We start from the raw sequence: 21,504 nt of genomic DNA, 5'->3' as shown, positions 1-21,504 counted from the left end.
GCTGACGTCTCTGTGTGTTTCTTGGTCTTTCTCTCATGGTTGCAAGATGGTGCCAGAGCTGGGTGGAGTGTCTACGTTCAAGGCAGGAAGGAGGTGGGAGGTTCCTTCACCATGAAGGCAGAAGCTTTCCCAGAAGCCACCACAAGCTGACTTCCACTAAGGTCCCCTTGGCCAAAATGGGTCACATGAGCACACCTGCCTGGGAAGCGATTTGGAAAGCAGGAAACAGGATTGTTATGACTGAGTTGAAGCAGCCATTGGGTAGGCAACTATATGTATCTACAATGACCTCCTTCTCTCTTCCTTTCCCCTCAGCCAAGCAACCTGATTCCGGCAGCGCCTTGGTCTGAGCAGCTGACATGTTCTGGCTAAAGTGTAAGCCAGCAAAGAGCTAAGATGTGCCGATTTCTAGTGTTGATTTTCAGTAGAGTGTTTCCCAAGGACCTTAAATCACAAATCTGTAGGAATGGGTTCTGGAAAGCCATCCCTTTGCAGGGGCCAGCATCCATGGAGGGATTTGAATGTTCACCAGGGTAAATATCTACCAGGCATTTTTGGCCAGTAAACAAAGTCAGAATTAGAGACATCCCAAACATACAGTAATAACTGGATCATTCAAACAGGGAGAACTGGCTTCTGTACCAGGAGCGGATGCTGGGCAGCTTTTCAGAAAGTGAAACATATGATTACTATACCACCAAGGAATTCACTCCCCGGTATTTACTCAGGAGAAATGATGTTACATATGTCTACACAAAGACATGAATGTTCATACAGCTTTATTCATAATAGCCAAAACACAAACAGACAAAAACCAAGAGAACCAACCCCCCCCTCCATTGGGAACAACCCAAGTACCCATCAACTGGATACCGGTGAATGAGGAAACAAATTGAGAAACAGCCACACAGTGGAATACTATTTATTAGTAGAAAGGAACCAACATCGAGTACATGCAATGATGTGCCTGAATCTCAAAAGCTTTATGGTAAATGAAAGACACCAGATGCAAAAGACAACATACTGTACAATGCCATTTATATGAAATTCTAGAAAAGACAAAACTGATATGTACGAACAGAAAGTTTATCAGTGATTTACTGGAATTTTGGGGGGTGATGGAAATGTTCAGATCTTGATTGTGGTGGTTGCATATATTTGTCAAAACTCAAAAAAGTATACTCTTAAAATGGGGCACTTTAATATGTAAATGGTACCTCAGTAAAGTTGATTTTTGTTTTTAAAATCCTATCTATGTCTGCATTTTCATCTTTTCCTCTTCCTTCTACCCCTCCTCTTCTTCCTCCTCCTTCTTCTTTTTCTTCTTCCTTTTGTTTCCTTTGTTCCTAGCCAAGTTCCTTTTGGAAAATTCCAACTTTATTGGGCAGAACTTCAAGAAAAGTGGTATTTGCCCAATACTTACAAGAAATGCAGAATGCCTTAGAGATTAGAGGGCATTCATGGCAGTTACCCACATTTGACAACAGGGAGAGACAGGATGATGGTTAATTTTATGTGTCAACTTGGCTAGGTCCCAGTACCCAGATATTTGATAAAACATTATTCTAGGTGTTTCTGTGAAGGTATTTTTTAGATGAGATTAACATTGAAATCAGTATACTTTGAGTAAAGCAGATTGCCTTCCATTATATGGGTGGGCCTCATCCAATTAGTCGAAGGCTTTACGAGAAAAAGACCGAACTCCCCCAAGCAAAAAGGAATACTGCCCGCAGTCTGCCTTTGGACTCTGCAGCTCTTCCCTGGGTCTTCAGCCTGCTGGTCTACCCCATCAGATTTGGTCTTGCCAAGCCTTCGCCATTAATTCTTTAAAACCTCTATCTATTGATCAATCGATCAATTGATATAGATATGGATATCTGTGTGTTTGTATCTGCGTATATAAACACATACACACATCCTGTTGGTTCTGTCTCTCTGGAGAACCGTGACTAAAGCAGACAGGTAAGACAGACAGAGCTGTGAAATTAGGTAAAGCTCTAGGCTCTCAAAATACAAGTTGCTGCACAAGGGCTAGCAATGAAGAGTTGTGTGCACCACACTCCCAGGCTTCTAATGCCAGCTCCTTGACCATGGACAAGCGCTTACATTCTCTAAGACTCTTCCTCCCCGCAAAAGGGAAAAATAAAATCATCTCTTCATTAATAAGCATTAAATGAGATATTGATACAAAGCAATTCTCACTTTAGCATAGACGATATTGACTACAAGAGGGTTGCACAGTTAAGCTTCTCGACTTCTGGAGCACTGCTCTTTGCCTGTACTTGGATACCTATATAGTATCCCCTCCTTTGTCTTAAATGACAACCAAACTGTCCACACTACTTTGAACTTTAAGAGGACCAACACTAAACTTGGATTCAAATTCCAATTTTGGTAGAAAGGAGTATTTAACTTATCAAATTAAAACTTCTTCGTATTGTATGAAAATAGTTCACTCAAGTGTGTATCTGTTATTTATTGGTCATCAAAAGAGCACTTTGCCTAAAAGAAAGAACTTGCAAGTGTGCAAAATGTATACAATCCTTTGTGAAACTGTAGTTTATCATTAGTTTGTATCTGTAAGTTACTGTTATAAATATTTCCTGTATTTTTTACTGTTATAATATTGGTGCTATGATAAGTGGTCTTAAGCAACTTCCAGATAGTTCATTTGAGCTGACCTATTACCGTCATCACTGTTGGCAGCGGGCACTCATGCCCCATGACACTGCTCTACCATCAGGACCCACCTCTTCCCCCGTGTTCCCAGGGGGCTGTGCCGGGAGGCTCCACGTGTGTACATGGCTCACCAGACACCCTCGTTTCTGCGGTAATGTAATGTGCTGGTCTGAATACCTGGGTGCCACAGCGCTAGATGCCATCAAGAGGAGTACGAGAGAGAGACAAATGTATGTTGATTCGATAAGTCAAATCAGATTAAACTAATGGAATTTCAGAGATTTTCCTGAATAATATTTTCCTTATGAACTTGCTACTAAACTCGGTTGCAGCTTGGCCTGCCTGGAGTTGAGAGACTCTGGTCCGGAGAAGTTGGCAGGCTGGGGGGACGGTGATTTGGAGATAACCCCATGTCCCATGTGTGCAGTTGGCTCTTCACACAGAGTTTATAAAATGGTTCACATTCATGATCTTTTTTATTCTTGTCCTTACAAATATCCCAGGGGAGTGGCAGGATGAGGAACACAGCCTCTGTGGATAGGTCCTTAGAAGAAAGAACCAGAGTCGCTCAAGCCCAGAACTGCCCTGCCCTTTGTACCATCACCAGCTCTGCCCTCGGCCTCCTGCTGCCTTGGTGCTCAACTCTCTACTACCTGAGGGGTAGGGGCAACATCTGAAGCCTTCCAGCCTTCCAGGCACATTTGACCTGGCACAGGCGGCTGCTTGTACAGTAGCTTTCATTTCCCCAGGAAGCCAAGTGACATAGGCATATACCTGTGGAAAGTTCTGGAAAATAGTCCCCCTTGCTCACTGGATCCTCTGATCAATGCTCAGCACCCGTGTCTCTCACTTTCTCAACTTTAAAGGGAACACAAAAAGATACATGCACCCTTATGTTCATAGTCGCACTATTTACAATGGCCAAGATATGGAAGCAACTTCAAAGTCCATCAAAAGATGAATGGGTAAAGAAGATGTAGTACGGGGCTTCCCTGGTGGCGCAGTGGTTGAGAGTCCGCCTGCCGATGCAGGGGACATGGGTTCGTGCCCCGGTCCGGGAAGATCCCATGTGCCGCAGAGCTGCTGGGCCCGTGAGCCATGGCTGCTGAGCCTGCGCGTCCGGAGCCTGTGCTCCGCAACGGGAGAGGCCACAGCAGTGAGAGGCCCACGTACCGCAAAAAAAAAAAAAGAAGGTGTAGTACATATATACAATGGAATACTACTCAGCCATAAAAAAGAATGAAATAATGCCATTTGTAGCAAGCTGGATGGACCTAGAGATTTATTTATTTATTATATATTTTTGGCCGCATTGGGTCTTTGTTGCTGCGCGTGGACTTTCTCTAGTTGTGGTGAGCAGGGGTACTCTTCATTGCGGTAAATGGGCTTCTCACTGCAGTGGCTTCACTTGTTGTGGAGCACGGGCTCTAGGTGTGTGAGCTTCAGTTGTTGCAGCACGTGGGCCCAGTAGTTGTGGCTCATGGGATTAGTTGCCCCACAGCATGTGGGATCTTCCCAGACCAGGGATCAAACCCTTGTCCCCTGCACTGACAGGCAGATTCTTGACAACTGCGCCACCAGGGAAGTCCCAGACCTAGAGATTATTACACTAAGTGAAGTAAGTCAGACAGAGAGACAAATATATATCACTTATATGTGGAAACCAAAAAAAAAAAAAAAAAAAGGTGATACAAATGGACTTACAAAACAGAAATAGACTCACAGACATAGAAAACAAACTTATGGTTACCAAAGGGGAAAGGTGGGGAGAGGGATAAATTTGGAATTTAGGATTAACAGATACACATTACTATATATAAAATAGAAAAACAAGGACGTACTCTATAGCACAGGGAACTATATTCAATATCTATCTGTATATATATATAAAACTGAATCACGTTGCTGTACACCTGAAACACTGTAAATCAACTATGCTTCAATAAAAAGTAATAAATAGGGCTTCCCTGGTGGCGCAGTGGTTGAGACTCCGCCTGCCGATGCAGGGGACACGGGTTCGTGCCCCGGTCCGGGAAGATCCCACATGCCGCGAAGCGGCTGGGCCCGTGAGCCATGGCCGCTGAGCCTGCGCTTCCGGAGCCTGTGCTCCGCAACGGGAGAGGCCACGACAGTGAGAGGCCCGCGTACCGCAAAAAAAAAAAAAAAAAAAAAAAGTAATAAATAAATAAAGGGAACACTGGAGGATGTTTAGATCAGTCAGGATGGGAGAGGAGGTGCAGTCCTTGCATCTGAGTGAGCATTGACAATACAGAACGAAGAGAAGAATGCAGCAGGCACGATGGGGTCTGTAAATATGCGGGGGTGTCAGGAGGACCGGGCAGGGCAGAAGAGGACCACGTGATCCACACAATGAGGGAAGCTAGAGAGACACTATGAGGAAGTAAGTTCACTCTAAGGAAGAGTTTTCCAACATCGGTAGTCTCCAAAGATGAGAAGAAGTGAGTTCTCCAGCACTGGAGACGCTCAAGTGAGAGCACAGGAGCACCTGGCAAGGAAGGAGTTAAGGATGAGAAGTTGGGCTAGGTCAGCCCCCCAGCAGGGGGTGATTTTCCCCCACCAAGGAAATCCTGCAATGTCTGCAGACTTTTAGGTTGTCACACTGAGACACGCTACTAGCATCTACTGAGTAGAGGCCGGGGGTGCTGCTAAATACATTACAATGTCCAGGACAGACCCCACAACAAAGAACTATCTGTCCCCAAATCTGAACAGCGCTGAGAAACCCTGGAGCAGATAAACTGGAAGTCTGGAGCCTAATTTAATATTTTTAAAATAAATTTATTTACTTATTTTATTTTTGGCTCCGTTGGGTCTTTGCCACACGCGGGCTTTCTCTAGTTGCGGCCAGCGGGGGCTACTCTTCGTTGAGGTGCGCAGGCTTCTCATTGCGGTGGCTTCTCTTGTTGCGGAGCACGGGCTCTAGGCATGCGGGCTCAGTAGTTGTGGCTCACGGGCTCTAGAGTGCAGGCTCAGTAGTTGTGGCGCTCGGGCTTAGTTGCTCTGTGTCATGTGGGATCTTCCCGGACCAGGGCTCGAACCTGTGTCCCCTGCATTGGCAGGCAGATTCTTAACCACTGCACCACCAGGGAAGCCCCCAAGGCTGGAGTCTAGGGTAATCGCCCCTGCAATCTGTCCAGGAGCTCAGAAGACCATGGAAGGTAATAGTGAAATGCCAGAAATAACTGGATTTCAAGGAAGATTGCAAAGTAGGATGTTCACGTTGACATCAGAAATATATTTGCAGTTTCAGACACTGAGGGCTACATTTTGGGACTCTGGCCATCCCTGCTGTAGCCCAAACTATGAGCATGTTATTCTCCAAAAAGCAAATTTATATGTTCCCACCACTTCCACCCACTTCCACGTACAAGTTGCAAAACGATGTCCACAGATCTAGAGGTGGGTGGGCGTGGGGTGGGGAATAGCTGAAAACAAGCAAAGGGAGGAATCTGCAATGAGGTTTCACCCAAATACCTCTAAAAATTATTCCCAATATCTCCTCTAAAATTATTTTAATATACTTTTTATCCTTCTGGGTGATGAAATTTATCGACCCCCAGAAAAGTCCTGTAACTACAAAGAAACTCATTTTTGCCAGACTTATCACACTCAGAGCTTGAAAATCAGATGGCTCTGAGGTTGACTCTGTCAGTTACCATTGGGTCATTGGGCAAGTTAGTTAACCCTCCTGTGCCTCAGTTTCCTCATCTATAAAACAGGACAAATAACATCTATGTCATAGGACAGCTGTGAGGGTTACACGAGTAAGTGCACAATGCCGGGTACATGCCAGATGCTCACTGAGCAGCAGCTGTTATTCGTGTGATTATCTCTGGGAGATCTAAATAGCATGTGACATTGGGGTTAGGCATTGAGCAAGAAAATTATGCCGTCTTGACACTCACACCTGAGATAAAAATTAGCTTGCCCTGGGCTTCCCTGGTGGCGCAGCGGTTGAGAGTCCGCCTGCCGATGCAGGGGACACGGGTTCATGCCCCGGTCCGGCAAGATCCCACAGGCTGCAGAGCGGCTGGGCCCGTGAGCCATGGCCGCTGAGGCTGTGCGTCCGGAGCCTGTGCTCCGCAACGGGAGAGGCCGCAACAGTGAGAGGCCCGCGTACCGGAAAAAAAAAAAAAAAAATTAGCTTGCCCTAATTATAGTTCTCCATAATTATTAATTAAAACAAATAAGCAGCTGTCAGTCAACAGATACACACCCTAGGGAGGGAGATATTACCAATTTATAGATGAAGAAACTGAGATGCAGATGCTAAGTCACTGGCCTGGTAACATAGTTGCTCCTAAGTGGCAGAGGCAGAATTAGAATCCACGTGCTTGCAGGACGCCAATGCCTCCTTGTTCCTTTCCATTTGCCTTCACAGCCTGCTTCCTTGGCTTTGGACTGGATCTGGGGATCTTGGAGCATCTCACTGCAGCAAGACCTGTCCTCAAAGCCTTCATAGGCACCAAGGTATAAATGACCAGTGACAGCAAAAACAGCCCCCTAAACCTTAAGACTCCTAACCTAGACTCCACTTAGGGCAAAGATAGAGACGCATGTGCTATTTTCAATATTTCAAAAAGCCATACATTGGGGGAATTTCCTGGCAGTCCAGTGGTTAGGACTTGGTGCTCTCACTGCTGGGGCCCTGGGTTCCATCCCTGGTCGGGGAACTAAAATCCCATAAGTCACGTGGTGTGGCAAAAAAAAAAAAAAAAGCCATACATTTACCCCTGATGAAGCTGAAAAGATGAATTAAGATGCAATGTTTCACTGATTTAAGCTGGAATGACATCTACTCTCTAGGTAATACTGGTGACTTCAACCTGATTAGAAATTCTGATGGACAGACAGTTCCTATGTCTTTGATGAGTAAAAATGAGAAATCTAAGCAATAAGGCTTGTTTCACAGTAAAAAGTCCATCAAAACCTAAACTACGTGGAAGAGAATAATAAAAAAAATGCCCTTACTTGGACGTATATACACTATCAAATGTAAAATAGATAGCTAGTGGGAAGCAGCTGCATAGCACAGGGATATCAGCTCGGTGCTTTGTGACCACCTAGAGGGGTGGGATAGGGAGGGTGGGAGGGAGATGCAAGAGGGAGGGGATATGGGGATATGTGTATATGTATAGTTGATTCACTTTGTTATAAAGCAGAAACTAACATATTATTGTAAAGCAATTATACTCCAATAAAGATGTTAAAAAAAAAAAAGCCCTTTCCAATGTCTTGGAGTCACTGAGCTAAAAAGAAACAACAGACGTCATGAAATATCAGGCACAAGACAGCATGTGCCTGAGGATCTGGGGAGCAGGGCCGTTGTGTATGATACCCACACCTTCTTTTCAGGGAACACTGTCCTGCCCAGAGCCCTGTGGAGTGGACGCTGCCACATCTGCCACCATGTGTCCTAGCCTCTATAAGAGTGGACTGGACACTGTGGAGTCACTCATCTCTAAGCTGTTGGGCAATCTAGAACACGTATAGCTGGGTCACAATAATGAGCTGGGTCTCTCGTGTTTCTCTCCTGGAAACCAGGAGTTGGGGAACTGAGAGATGGAGGCAGTTTCCAGCAGAGGTGCAAGACAGGAGGCCAGGACCCCAGCCCACCCCACACAGGTGCAAAAAATGTCAGTGAAATATCACGGCTGCTGGCTACATAGATCTTTTGTGGAAACAGCTAAAGGGCTAAGATCCATTTATTATAGAAAGACTAGACTAAACATTCCCAAATGGGGAATCCAACGAAGGGGTACCCTAATTTGTGCCACAGTGATAAGAGGGTGCAATGCCCCCCTGAGCCTAAGGGGTGCTGGTATGGTAGTTAGCAAGAGATTCTCTAAGGGACGTAGAACTCTGGGGCAGAGGAGACGGGCCGGAGACCCAGTCTTTCCTCTCCATGAGGGGAGGTTTTACTTTATTAAATAAAATTTGTAAGACCTCCACGTGCCTGAGGAACCCTAGGCTGGTTCTGTCTGTTTATCAGCCGTCCATCAAACTCCACTTACTCCTTCTTCCGCAGCGGTGCAGGCAGAGCCAGGCGCCTGACTGATTATCAGGGCTACAGCTCCCAGCCTCTCTTGCAGCTCCCTGTGGCTGAGTTTTTACCGATTAAAATATGAGCAGAAAAGATGAGTGGTACGTGTGGGCTGGTATATTAAGAGAGTGGCGCGCCTCCCCATTTGCCCTGTCGTGCCAGCTGCTATCTAGGCCGTGCAGGCAGGGACAGTACACTTAGTGCTAATTAAGTGTGGTCCATGCATCAGCTGCTCATCCTTGAACCGTTTGTAACCCATCCACAGCAAGATAAAGAGCTTATGCCAGAATGCAAATCAACAGCACTAAATGCAAATCATTAAACACAGTGTTCAGCTGACAAAGCAAGATATTCTCGATGAAGGAAGCAATGCATTGATTTACATCCTGACACAAGCTCCTTATCTCCTTACAGAACACCCCTTTGAGGAGCAGAGCGCTAGGGAGGGGTAGAGGCACAGGATGGAATGAACCTGGGTTCCTGAATATCTACGTGGAACAGAGCGCTGAGCTATAACAAAGAAGGGGAACAAGTCATCCCTATCTGGCAGGGCTGTGGTTAAGATTTTAAAAGCGATATGAAAAGATACCCAGCCAGGATCTACTGGGGCTCATTCAGTACTGGCTAAATGAAACCTGCAATGGTTTCTTTCTCTAACTTGTCACAATCCATTGTCTTTTCTGGTTAAAGGACTGGACTCAGGCTGCTATACCTGGAGGACAATGCAGCATTCACATCTCTTGAGTCCCTGTTCTGTACCTTGGACTGGGTCAGACACTGTGGATTCAGCCCTGAGCAAAGACTGACACACTCTCTGCCCTTGTGGGATGCCAAAGCAAATGACACGTCTAAGCCCGAGACCCGCTGCAGAAAGCCTGTAGACTAGGGTGCTTAGAGCAAGAGCTGAAGTGAATGGAGGAACCTGGGTAGCTCCTGGTCTGCTATAGACCCCAGAGTGTGTTGCCTGAATTTGCAGAAGAGTTGCACTTTCTGTAGAGCTGTTCCCACACTTCATTGTATTTACAGTAGTTTTCCCTTGGTCTCATAGTGGGAAAAACGTCATTAAAAGATTCTAAAATAATCTTGATTAAACTAAGGGGAAAGGACATTTTTCTATAACTTAGTCTGGAGAGAGAAAGGTTTTCCAAAGGCCCAAGGTTGCAAAAGCCATTTAGACCCAAGCATTTCTTAGGTTAGTTGTTCATTCATCAAATCGTTGAACACCACTGTGATCCAGGCTCTTTGAAGACACACAGGGGAACAAGACCGAGTCCCTGTGCTCCTGCAAGCTCATGGCCAAGTGGGAAGTGGGAAGCCTACGTATGATCACCTGACTGTGGAACATGTGCTTACTAATGAGCAGAGCCTGGGAACCCAGAAGGATGGAGTCCAAGCCCATTGTAGGCTTTTTTCCCCCTTGATTTTCACTTGGGGTATTCCCTCAGGATAGTATTACTCTATTGCTTGGCTAATAATAGTGATCTTGAAATTAGCATTTAACCTTCTAGCCAGACACATGCATGGAAATACTCTTCCAAGCCCAAGGATGCTCAGTCATGCAATAGGCACATATCCTCTAAGAACGGCACAGATGTATTGAATCACCAGATATCCCAAAAGACGTATGATTTCAACCTAATTGGTATCAACGCCCAGTATTGACATGGAACACCAGCGGGAACCAACCAGCAAGGCAATTCACCAGCACTCGGTGAGGAATTGGCATGCGGGAACACACCAACACACCCCCGGCTCTGACAGCCGAATCGTGGGCAACCGCATCCTACCCGCTTCTATTCACTGTTGCATTGCTATGGTGCCCACCCCCTTTGTATCCATGGCATTGACAGCCTCGGGAGTTGGGCCGGTGACCATTCCTCGTATCTGAGAACAGAAGGAGAAGGGGAAGGTTGGGCAGCTCTAGAGAAGTGTGTAAATGGCAGCTTAGGGACAGTTTGAGCTTTCTGGTAGAGGCGGCCTAGGGAAATCGCCGCAGAAGCTTCTTCTGTTATGTGGATGCCGTATGCTGGTGCAGGGAACCAGGAGTATAGTAAAACTATTGTTAGTATTGTAGCTCCGATCACGTTACATGTCTTTCCTGCTCCAGCCTCCATCGCACCCTACAAGCGGGCAGGGACGCCTCCGAAACCCCAGGTGGGGTGAGGGTCTTGCGGCGGTGAAGCGGCGGCGCTCTGTGGGAGGGAGCAAAGGTCGCGAGGTTCATGGGCAGGGACCGCGAGGAGGGAGGTGATCCACAAAGGGGGAAAGTCTGAGAAACAGAGGTGCTTTGCATTCCGGGCTCCGGTCCCCTCTAGCAAAGCCCAGCCTAAAAACATCCATCCTTGGCGCACATCCCTCTCTATCTCCCCCACCCCAGCTGCGCCCCTCGCCCCTGGGGTCAGGCCGCGGGGTCACTGCTCCTCCTCGAAGGATCCGAAGGCAGCTAACGCGGGAGGCGCCCCGGTGAGGCTGGGGAGGGAAGAGTTCCCTAAATTGTGCTGGAGCGAAGGCGTCGAGGATAGGAAGAACTGACCCAGGCTGGGGAAGGCGGACGGGGCTACGAGGGAGAGAGAGAGGGGACAATGTACGCTCAGCCTGTTCATCGCTCGGCAGGAAGATGGATGATTTTCGGAGACCGTTGTCCCCGCGCTCCGGCTCGCTCCAGGGAGACGTCAGAGCGCTGGGGTCGGCGGTGGAGGATCCCCCTACGCCCCCGCCCGGGCTTGCATATAAAGTCGGGGCGTCGTGGAGGCTGCAGCAGCGGCGCTGGCGGCGGCGGCGGCGGCGCTCCTCTGAGGTCCCGGTCCTCCCGTCTCTCCTCTGCAGTGGAAGCGCACTCTCCGCCCAGTCTCGCCGCGGCGCTCCGAGGGCTTCCCGCCGGGACCATGCGCGGCCGCGACTTCCCGCTCGTCCTGCTGGCTCTGGTCCTCTGCCAGGCGCCCCGGGGACCGGCCGCCCCGGTGTCGGCGGGCGGAGGGACCCTGCTGGCCAAGATGTACCCGCGCGGCAACCACTGGGCGGTGGGTGAGTGTCCGGCGCGCTCTAGTCCTGGCGGGACCAGCCAGCCGAGGGGGCCAGTCTCCCCATCTCTCAGCTTTTCTGCGGCTCTGCGTTGGGGGCTGGGTTTTGCTCCGACCTTTCCACTCAGACGCCAACCCCGTTCTCCCAAAACTCCACCCTGCCCTTCAGTATCCCGGGAAGCCGTCGGTCCCTCGGCAGCCTCCGGCTGGTCCCTCGGTCCTTTCCCGCTCTCTTCCCTCCCCCGCAGGACACCCGAGCCAGCGCGCAGCTCTCCAAAATCCCAGCCGTACGCGGAGATCACGCTCCCTCCGCATCTCCCAGCACCTCCTTTTATCCGTCTAATCACAACCCTGTCTGGCACGGTTCTCTCCCTGAACAATTTTGGGGAGCTGGGTCCCCGAGCGCGTCTCGGAGCCCTGGTCCAGCCTGGCGGCTGCGCCTTTACCCCCGACAAAGCCACAGGTGTGGGACACAGGGCGCAGCGCCCACCCTGGGTTTCAAATCTGTTTGGCAATCAGCGCCTGAATCCCACCTCTATTTGGGGCTCGCCTGAATTTCCTCAGTCCTTCTTTGCCTTGCAGCGATTTTCTTTTCCCTGCCCTTTTGCCCAACCCTCCCTCCTTCCATCCGGCAGGCTCGGTGCTCCGGGAATCACACGTGGTCTCCACGCTGATCCCGGGTCTCTGTCCCCGAAGTCCTCGCTTTTCTCCGCCTCTCTTGACCCGAAACCTCACGCTCTCCCCTAGCTCCTTCCCTCTTTCCCCGGCCTACAAGTCCTGCTTTCCAGGCACGGGCTTGGAGGTTCTCTCGTCCCGGCCCCCCGGAACCGCAGCGGCTTGGACCGGGTCTCGGGCCGCGGAGCGCGCACCCGCTTGCTTCCCCGCAGCTGGGAGGCAGGTAGCGGCCCCGCTGCTTCTCGCTCCTCCAGCGTCACCCCGGGGCTCTCGGCCGCGCCGAGCAGAGCCTCTAGCAAATGTTGCCAAGCGTTCGACTTCCTCAGACAGCTCCCCACACAGCCATCTACAGCAGCCCTAGCCTTTCCAGGGAAGCCGGTCGGTCCCTAGAGAGATTTAAGGCGGTGTGTGTGTGTGTGTGTGTGTGTGTGTGTGTGTGTGTGTGTGTGTACGTGTGCGTGTGCGTTTCACGATTTCCTTAGTCATCTACTTAGAAGTAGGGGAGGGTGTGTTGGAAAGATACTTGCTAATTCAACTCTCAGAGGATTTACAGGCTCTCGGGGTGAAGACTAGGATGAATTTAGAAGATGGGGTGAAGCTAGAACTGCGCGTCCTCAGCTCCTGTGCGCTGTGTAGGTTTCCCTCAGAGAAATGGAGCGCTCTGGGTTGCGACAGAGTAGTTTTCATTATTACTGAAAGAATCATTTGCCAAGTCTTGGCAACCCCAGGGATGAAAGTATTTGTCATCTTTGAGGGACACCCGGAACCCAGGAGCCTGGTATCGAGAGGAAGGGTTGGGATGGGTGAAAACCCTTGCACTTCCAGAGAGAAGGATACTTAGAAGATGTTAAAGAAGCCAAACCTAGAATCGAATCGATGCTTAAAAAGGGCTCCTGGGAGTTTAGATCAAGTGGCCATTGTTCACTGCGGCCAGCGGCCAGTGGGCTGGGAAGGTGGAAAGAAACTTCCAGATTTCCAGCCTCTTTTGCTCATCCATGTTTTTGTACTAAATATATATATATATATATATATTTTTTTTTTTTTAATTATTTATTTATTTATTTGCGGTACGCGGGCCTCTCACTGCTGTGGCCTCTTCCCTTGCGGAGCACAGGCTCCGGACGCACAGGCTCAGCGGCCATGGCTCACGTGCCCAGCCGCTCCGTGGCACGTGGGATCCTCCGGAACCGGGGCACGAACCCGTGTCCCCTGCATCGGCCGGCGGACTCTCAACCACTGCGCCACCAGGGAAGCCCTAAAAAGACTTATTGTTAATGTAACCCTTGCAGGCTAAACGCAGGACAAGAGAGTTAGCTGGGAAGCTATAATCATGGTATTTCTGATGCAAGCCAACGTGATTCCAGAGCACATCAGTCCCCAGGTCTTTCGGGTGTCGGCCATTTCATCACCCTTCATGGTGGTACTTGGGCATTCCCAGCCCCAAAGTGTACTGACCAGTGACACCCCCAAATTGTCTTATTCTCTTATTTGTTCTCGAACACACTCTTTTTCCTTTTTCTCCCTTGACTGTGCAGATTTGGTGAAGAACAAGGGAAAGAGGGAGGTGACATAGAAAATTGCATTTAGATTTAAGATGACATTGCAGTGGCACAAGTTTGCTTTGGGTGGACATGCCCTCTGTTGGAATGCGAGCATTCATAAGCATGAATGCCATGTTAGATTTTAAATTGAGGTTTCTGCCCTAAGTAAATTCCTGTCCTCCTCAGTCACTGAAGACATGGAGGTTAGTTTTAATTAAGGTTAGTTTTAATTAATGCAAACGAAAGCTACATATTGCTGTCTGTGAAGAAGCTGTTAGCACAAACTTGCAGGTTTGTTAAGTGAATTGCTTCTTCCAGCTGAGAGAAACGTGATGTGGCCATGGAAAAACAAGTTAGACTGAAAACGTAACCAATTCTTATCTGTCTCGATGTTCATGGAGATGTTTTGTGTGCCGTGAAAATATAGGTCAACACTAACACTGGTAACTATCCCCTGTGCACCCATGAAATGTTTCTGCTCGTGGTTCTAACTCTGATGTGGAGCGTGCCGTGGAGGGTTGAATGCTGAGCACCAGTGTTCAGCTGCAGAATGGTGTTACATGATTGTGCTATCCGAGCTACTGTGAAATACAGCTGAAGTATCACTCCAGAAAAACTAGCTCTTAATACTCAACGCTTTCTGTCTTAATGGATATTTTCTGAAGTTAGGATAATCTTCAAGTATGGAGCTCAAGAAAATTCTTTTCTGTTGCAAACCTGCCATTTTAGTGGTATTTTTACGTGATTAAAGAGGACAAAAGCTTCCCCCCTACGCCTGGCAAGGTTTTATTTTTTCAAGTGCTTATCTTTTGATCTCCATTATTATTATATGGATACATAACAAATGATGATGGGAGAAGAGATGGAAGTGGGCATAGCGTCCACGTTGCCATGGAGACGATTATTTGGTTGACGTTAGCTAGCTAAGAAGTGCATTAGGACCCAGGGAACGTGTGCTTCCCTGGGACGTTCTAGATGGCGCACTTTCCTTAGAAAAAAGAAAAACATCTGTGGTCTAGGGGAGGGAGTCTGAACACCCATCCACCAAATATGCAAATACTGAAATTCAGTACAAGGTCCCAAAGATCTATGTTAAATCACCCACAGAATGGAGGCCCATTTTAGCCTTCCATTGTAGAAAAGTCACAGAATTCTTCAAGCATGACAAAAATGAAGTTATTTGTAAAAACATCTCCATCATCCCTCTGCTTCATTGCCAATAACGCCTTTCTCATTTCCAGCATCCTAACCAGATGATAGACAATGACCGAGGACAAGAGCAACTGAGGTTATTACTGGGAGCATCAGATTCTAATCCCACTTTCCCATTATCATGATTTGATTTACTCCATATTTCTAAGCCAAATGATTTGCTACTTCCTGGGAGGTTGTGGAACATAATCATTGTGATGGCTAAATGCAGAGTTATTTAGTAGATATCTGGGTACCAAGTTTACCAAGCAGATAAGTGAGGAGCCAGTTTTTCAAGATTCCAATGCTTCAGTTGGGACAGTGTCCTTAATAGACTCTTAAAATTGTGTGCAGTGTCAGGTCCTAAGTGACTTGGCAAAGCTCACACTGCAATGCAGGAAAACCTCATTTTCAGGCTCCCCAGTACACACAGAATTAATTTTCCTGAGTTGCATAACTGAGTCATGACCTAGTGATATATGATCTCCATTCCTTTTGATAATATTAGAAAGCTTTGGCAGACCTTATCCTTATTTCCAGACCCCAGAATGATTTCTAACTGCCTTATATCCTTGGGAAGTTCAAAGACACTTCAAAGCAGTATAATATCGTAGAGTCTGGACTGTGAGCTGATTTTAATCCCAGAATCTTCACTTGCATGTATGTGACTTTTGGCCAGTCTCATTTTCATCGAAGTTAGTACAGTGTGGATCAAATGAAATAATCTGCATTTAAACATCCTGTGAACTGTAAATACACACACAAGCAATAGAGTTACTGTGAGGGCTTCTCTCTTGGTGGACAGAACAGCTGGTAAGGGGCCTCCTTCCATTTGCAGTGACTGAGGTCTGCCACGTACTATTTTCATGATGCTTGCCTTACATACTTCTAATGCCAGTCAACACTGGAGCCACAGAGAGCTCTTTCCTTGTGAGCTTTAAATCAAAAGCACCATAGTTTTACTAGTGTTAGAAATTTGAAAGTGCTATAAAACCCAATTACAGAGAAATGGAGAAAATCAACTGAAGAAAGTAAATAAGATAATGTGAGTATATTCAAGCAATGGGCTAAAATGTAAAGAATACAGACCTTCAATACCATACCCTTCTGACCCTAAGGCTATCCCCATTTGCATACATGAATTTCCATGTTTTTAGTGGTTTGGCCTCCTGCACAGCAACTTTTATTTGTTTATATGGCAAAAGCTCATCTCTGGAGCTAATGATAAACTTTGGTGACCATTTTAGACCTCCAAGAGAAAATTCTGCATTTATATGGCTGAAAAGTGTTGGCCAAAACTTGTCTTCAACCTGTATTTCATTACAAACTGTAATTTCTAGGTACAATTTCTAGGTGCAATTTCTAGGTTCAGTCTCAGCTAAAATTCTAAGAAAGTTTAAATGAAAAATTCCTTTGCTACGTTTGTATTACAGGTAAGAGGAAAGCAACACCTTTTAATTTATTTATTTTAATTAATTAATTTATTTTTGGCTGCGTTGGGTCTTTGTTGCTGCGCACGGGCTTTCTCTGGCTGCCGCGAGCGGGGGCTACTCTTCGTTGTGATGCTCGGGCTTCTCACTGCGGTGGCTTCTCTTGCTGTGGAGCACAGGCTCTAGGCGCTCAGGCTTCAGTAGTTGTGGCATGTGGGCTCAGTAGTTGTGGCTCGTGGGCTCTAGAGCAGTTGTGGTGCACAGGCTTAGTTGCTCCGTGGCATGTGGGATCTTCCTGGACCAGGGCTCGAACCCGTGTCCCCTGCATTGGCAGGCGGATTCTTAACCACTGCTCTACCAGGGAAGTCTGAGCAACACCTTTTTAATCACACAAAGAAAAGCACAGAGACTTTTCTTTTCAGGAACAATTCAAGATTGACTGGGGTAGTTGTTCGAACACCATCATTCAGCTGGGAATAGAATTCGGTGCACACAGAAATGGTGATAGAATTTTAGATATGGAAGGTTCTTTCGATGTCATCTGGTCCAACATGTTCATTTTATTGTTGATAAAATTGAAGGTTCGGGATGCTAAATGACTTGAGAGAGGTCACCTGGCTAGTTAGCAGAGGGGCTGGGACCAGACCCAGGGCTTCTGAGTTGCAGTTCTGAATTCTGTCTATTCATTAGGCGTTTTGAGCACAGATCAAAATCTGTCAGTCGTTTATGAACTATATCCTAATAATATCAATAAAATGCTATTTATCCCACATTTAGGAGAAAGCAGCACAAACACAATTGGTGCCCTTTTTAATTTCTTGTTCATTCATTCCCCTGGGTTAAATTTGTGGCATTCTGTTTTTGTTGGGGTTTTTTTGAACCAGAGTATATGCCTTGTTTTATTTCTTTATGAATGTGGCACTGAATTTTTTTTAAATTGAAGTATAATTGACATACAAAATTATATAAGTTACAGGTGTACAACATGGTGATTCATAATTTTGAAAGGTTATACTCCATTTACAGTTATTATAAAATATTGGCTATATATTGTTTTTGTTTTTGAACAGGACATTTAATGGGAAAAAAGAGCACAGGAGAGTCCCTGCATGTTTATGAGGGAGGGAGCCTGAAGGAGCAGCTGAGGGAGTACATTCGGTGGCAGGAAGCTACAAGGAATTTGCTGAGCCTCCTAGAAGCAAAGGGGACCAGAAGCCATCAGCCACCTCAACGGGAGCCCTGGGCATTCGCCAGTCCACCTGGGATTCAGAGGGCAGCAGCAACTTTAAAGACGTGGGATCGAGGCTCAAAGGTATAATGAACATACTGGGGAAGTGGGAGTGGGGTGAGGAGGGGTCGGGGAGGTAGGAGGTGTTTGGGGAGAGTTGGAAGGAGGGGAGGTTTGAGCAGGGAAGAATAAAACTGTTCGGAGGTAAGACTTCACAGCAACTACATCAGGCTGACGTCAGTACACACTCAGAAAATGAGTGGCCAATCCTCATGCTAGCTTTTCTTTTCAACATCATAAATTATTTTTCCTCTTAACACATCAAACTCCAATTTAGGAGTTTTGTTAGCACTTGTGCATTGATAGGATTTTTTAGCCTACCAGACCCTTCCAAAATATTTTGATAGTGAGGCCATAGATTATTTGAGTTGATCCCTGTGGATCTATAGATATGGTTTTTTAAAATTTATTTATTCATTTATTTATTTTTGGCTGTGTTGGGTCTTCGTTTCTGTGCGAGGGCTTTCTCTAGTTGCGGTGAAGGGGGGCCACTCTTCATCGCGGTGCGCGGGCCTCTCACTGTTGCGGCCTCTCTTGTTGCGGAGCACAGGCTCCAGACGCGCAGGCTCAGTAGCTGTGGTGCACGGGCTTAGTTGCTCCGCGGCATGTGGGATTTTCCCAGACCAGGGCTCGAACCCGTGTGCCCTGCATTGGCAGGCAGATTCTCAACCACTGCGCCACCAAGGAAGCCAGATATGTTTATTTTTGATGAACACTAGTGGAAGGGCCTATTCACAGAAGCTTTTGGAAGAGAGCATTCCTGTTTGCTACTTTTGATGCAAAATAGTACTCCTTCATATTTGTTCCAAGATTACCTAGTTCGGGTCTCATCCTAATATTTCAAAACTTGGTGAAAATATCTCAGGTCAACTGATCTGTTCAGTATATGATTTTATAGAGGATAGGGGAAAAGAATTATAACAAATTGGCATTGTTTAGATACAAAGACAGTAAATGAGATAGAAGAGAATAAAATTTATAGGAAGAAAGCAAGGCAACTGAAAATGATGTGATTCTCATTAACTTTTAAGAAGTTTCCATGAAATTTATGATAAAAGGCAAAAATAATCATTACAATACCCCTAATAATAACAACTGCTAGTTTTAGTGAGTATTTTTTTATAATCCAAGTACTGGGTGAAACACCTTACCTTCATCCATTTCCTCGGATAATACTCACAGCAGTCTTAGGAGAAAGATTCAGGAAGATTCTATTATTCTCTCCATTTTAGAGGTGAGGAAACTGAGACCAGTCATGCAGCTTTTCAAGGGAAAAGCCCGTGCTGTCTGCCTTGGCCAGTCCACTGCCATGTGAGGCATCTTCTGGGAATGGTTCTCATTGATCTTAAATATGAAGGATGCAGGATACAGTGCAGCTTTCCCTCTCGATGTTTCTGCCAATAAATAATACTGTGTTTCACTCACAGACCTTGGAGAGTTCACCATGTCCCTCTTTCATGGTGGGTAACTCTGATTGATGACCCCTTAACAGAGGCTCAGGGCTGGCGTGGCCAAGCCTCGGATGGTTTCTCCAGAGGGAGGCTTTATGTGTCACCACTCTTCGGTCTACTGTGGATTCTCTGTGCTAAATGCAGAGCAAAAAAAAGTTCTTTGTTGCATTAAGCACCTAGAGAGAAAGTCTCTGGTAGCCTTTATTCAGAGAGAAAATCAGGATTCAATCAAGCAATACAGAAATAAGTATCAACTTTGTACAGAGCCCTGAATGACTAATTCTCTTGTCCACACCCTTGTCTGTGAATAGATCACGTGGTTCTAAAGGCTCTCAGAACTTGTGATTGACTTCTTGGGCCCCGGCTGGCCCGGCCTATTCTTGGCCAAACACTGAAATGGGGCTCCCCTGGTGGCGCAGCAGTTGAGAATCCGCCTGCCGATGCAGGGGACACGGGTTCGTGCCCCGGTCCGGGAAGATCCCACGTGCCGCGGAGCGGCTGGGCCCGTGAGCCATGGCCGCTGAGCCTGTGCGTCCAGAGCCTGTGCTCCGCAACGGGAGAGGCCACAACAGTGAGACGCCCGCGTACTGCAAAAAAAAAAAAAAAAAAAGAACTAGCAGCAGGGATTTTCAGAGGCTGAGGACTTTTCTTAAACTTAAAAAACTATCCACATATACTCCCCTCTCCCGTTTTAGTAACAAAACATCAAGTCCTGTGGCCAAATCTCCCAGAGCTGTAGTTAGAAACTGAGCATCTTCCTACATTTTGATGACAAAGATATTTACTTCATTCAGAAAAGATTCATGTAAGTGCGCACTGAATCTAAACTACTATATCACAACAAACAGGAAGTTTTTAGCAACAGTTATGGCCAACCATTTTCAAGGTGAACCTAAATCTTTTAACTTTACCCTTCTCACAAAAGCTAATGGAACTTTTACCCTGTGGTTTCTATAACATGAAGCAGTGCTCAGCTCAGCTCCAGGCCCTGATCCATAATCCTGGATGCGGCTGTGGACTGTCCTGAGTTTCAATGAAGGTTGAGGTGAGCCTTTGGGTTCCTTTTGTAGTTGGGACCCAGTTCATTGTTTTTTGAAGCCGAGGATTTTTTCTCTTATTTGGCGAGCATGAGGAATGGGAACTGGGGAATGCATTGCTGGGGGTGTTACGGAAAGGAAGTAAATGTACAAATTTGCTCTCACTTTTAAGGGAGAGATCCCACTGTCCCATCAGATCAGTACAGAGAATAGAAAGGTTCTATTTATTAATATGTGAAATGCTCCAACGGAAGCTCCAAATATAAGGAAAGCAACATATGGTCAAGAGTAACTAAAAAGCTTCTGATTACCCTGCTTCTATGAAGGCGGAGGCCAGCTTCACTCTGCTGGCTCCCACCTCAGAAACAGTGCCTCCCAGTCACAATGGCCAGCGTCAATCTACACACAATAAATGCTGGAGAGGGTGTGGAGAAAAGGGAACCCTCTTGCACTGTCGGTGGGAATGTAACTTGATACAGCCACTATGGAGAACAGTATGGAGGTTCCTGAAAAAACTAAAAATAGAACTACCATATGACCCAGCAGTTCCACTGCTGGGCATATACCCTGAGAAAACCATAATTCAGAAAGAGTCATGGGGCTTCCCTGGTGGCGCAGTGGTTGAGAGTCCGCCTGCCGATGCAGGGGACACGGGTTCGTGACCCGGTCCGGGAAGATCCCACATGCCGCGGAGCGGCTGGGCCCGTGAGCCATGGCCGCCGAGCCTGCGCGTCCCGAGCCTGTGCTCCGCAACGGGAGAGGCCACAACAGTGAGAGGCCCACGTACCGCAAAAAAAAAAAAAGTAGAGCTACTCATTCTTCCTTCAGTCTTAGTTAATTTGAACAGAAGCCACAACAAGCCGACCACAATGCATTTAGAACTGGCAGAAACCCCGATTGCCTCCTCCTCCCAAGTTGCCCACACGACTACCATTTACAGTCATGGGTTTATAATACTGAATTGTGTAGTTCATAAACTAGCTTTGATTTGGGGAATGAGGCATTGCCAAAGAAGCAAAGTAACAATTAAGATCCCACATTCCTTAGCAGTCTCCCTACCCGGCTGCTACTTTAGTAACAAATTCCTGGGGATAATACATGTAATTTCCAACTTTGGTCAAACTACAC

General features: G+C 46.9%; 1 protein-coding gene and 1 long non-coding RNA gene across 2 annotated transcripts in view; one reads left to right on the top strand and one right to left on the bottom strand.

Moving 5' to 3' along the window:
* Positions 1-11,294: 11,294 nt before the first annotated feature.
* The window catches only part of GRP (gastrin releasing peptide), an 11,255-nt gene continuing 1,045 nt past the window's right edge, over positions 11,295-21,504 (top strand). The window contains 3 exon segments of the mRNA XM_067698929.1: positions 11,295-11,767; positions 17,671-17,838; positions 17,841-17,912. Of these exon segments, the coding sequence (XP_067555030.1) occupies positions 11,326-11,767; positions 17,671-17,838; positions 17,841-17,912 (682 nt within the window). The 5' untranslated portion in view covers positions 11,295-11,325.
* LOC137203243 (uncharacterized) overlaps positions 18,886-21,504 on the bottom strand; it is a 23,563-nt gene continuing 20,944 nt past the window's right edge. Inside the window, exon 4 of the long non-coding RNA XR_010933003.1 lies at positions 18,886-19,926. This is a non-coding gene — a long non-coding RNA (uncharacterized lncRNA). The remainder of the gene's footprint in view (positions 19,927-21,504) is intronic.

Source organism: Pseudorca crassidens, chromosome 12 (genome assembly GCF_039906515.1).
Source record: "Pseudorca crassidens isolate mPseCra1 chromosome 12, mPseCra1.hap1, whole genome shotgun sequence".
NCBI classification, from domain to species: Eukaryota; Metazoa; Chordata; class Mammalia; order Artiodactyla; family Delphinidae; genus Pseudorca; species Pseudorca crassidens.
This window is presented reverse-complemented; position numbering and strand designations above follow the sequence as displayed.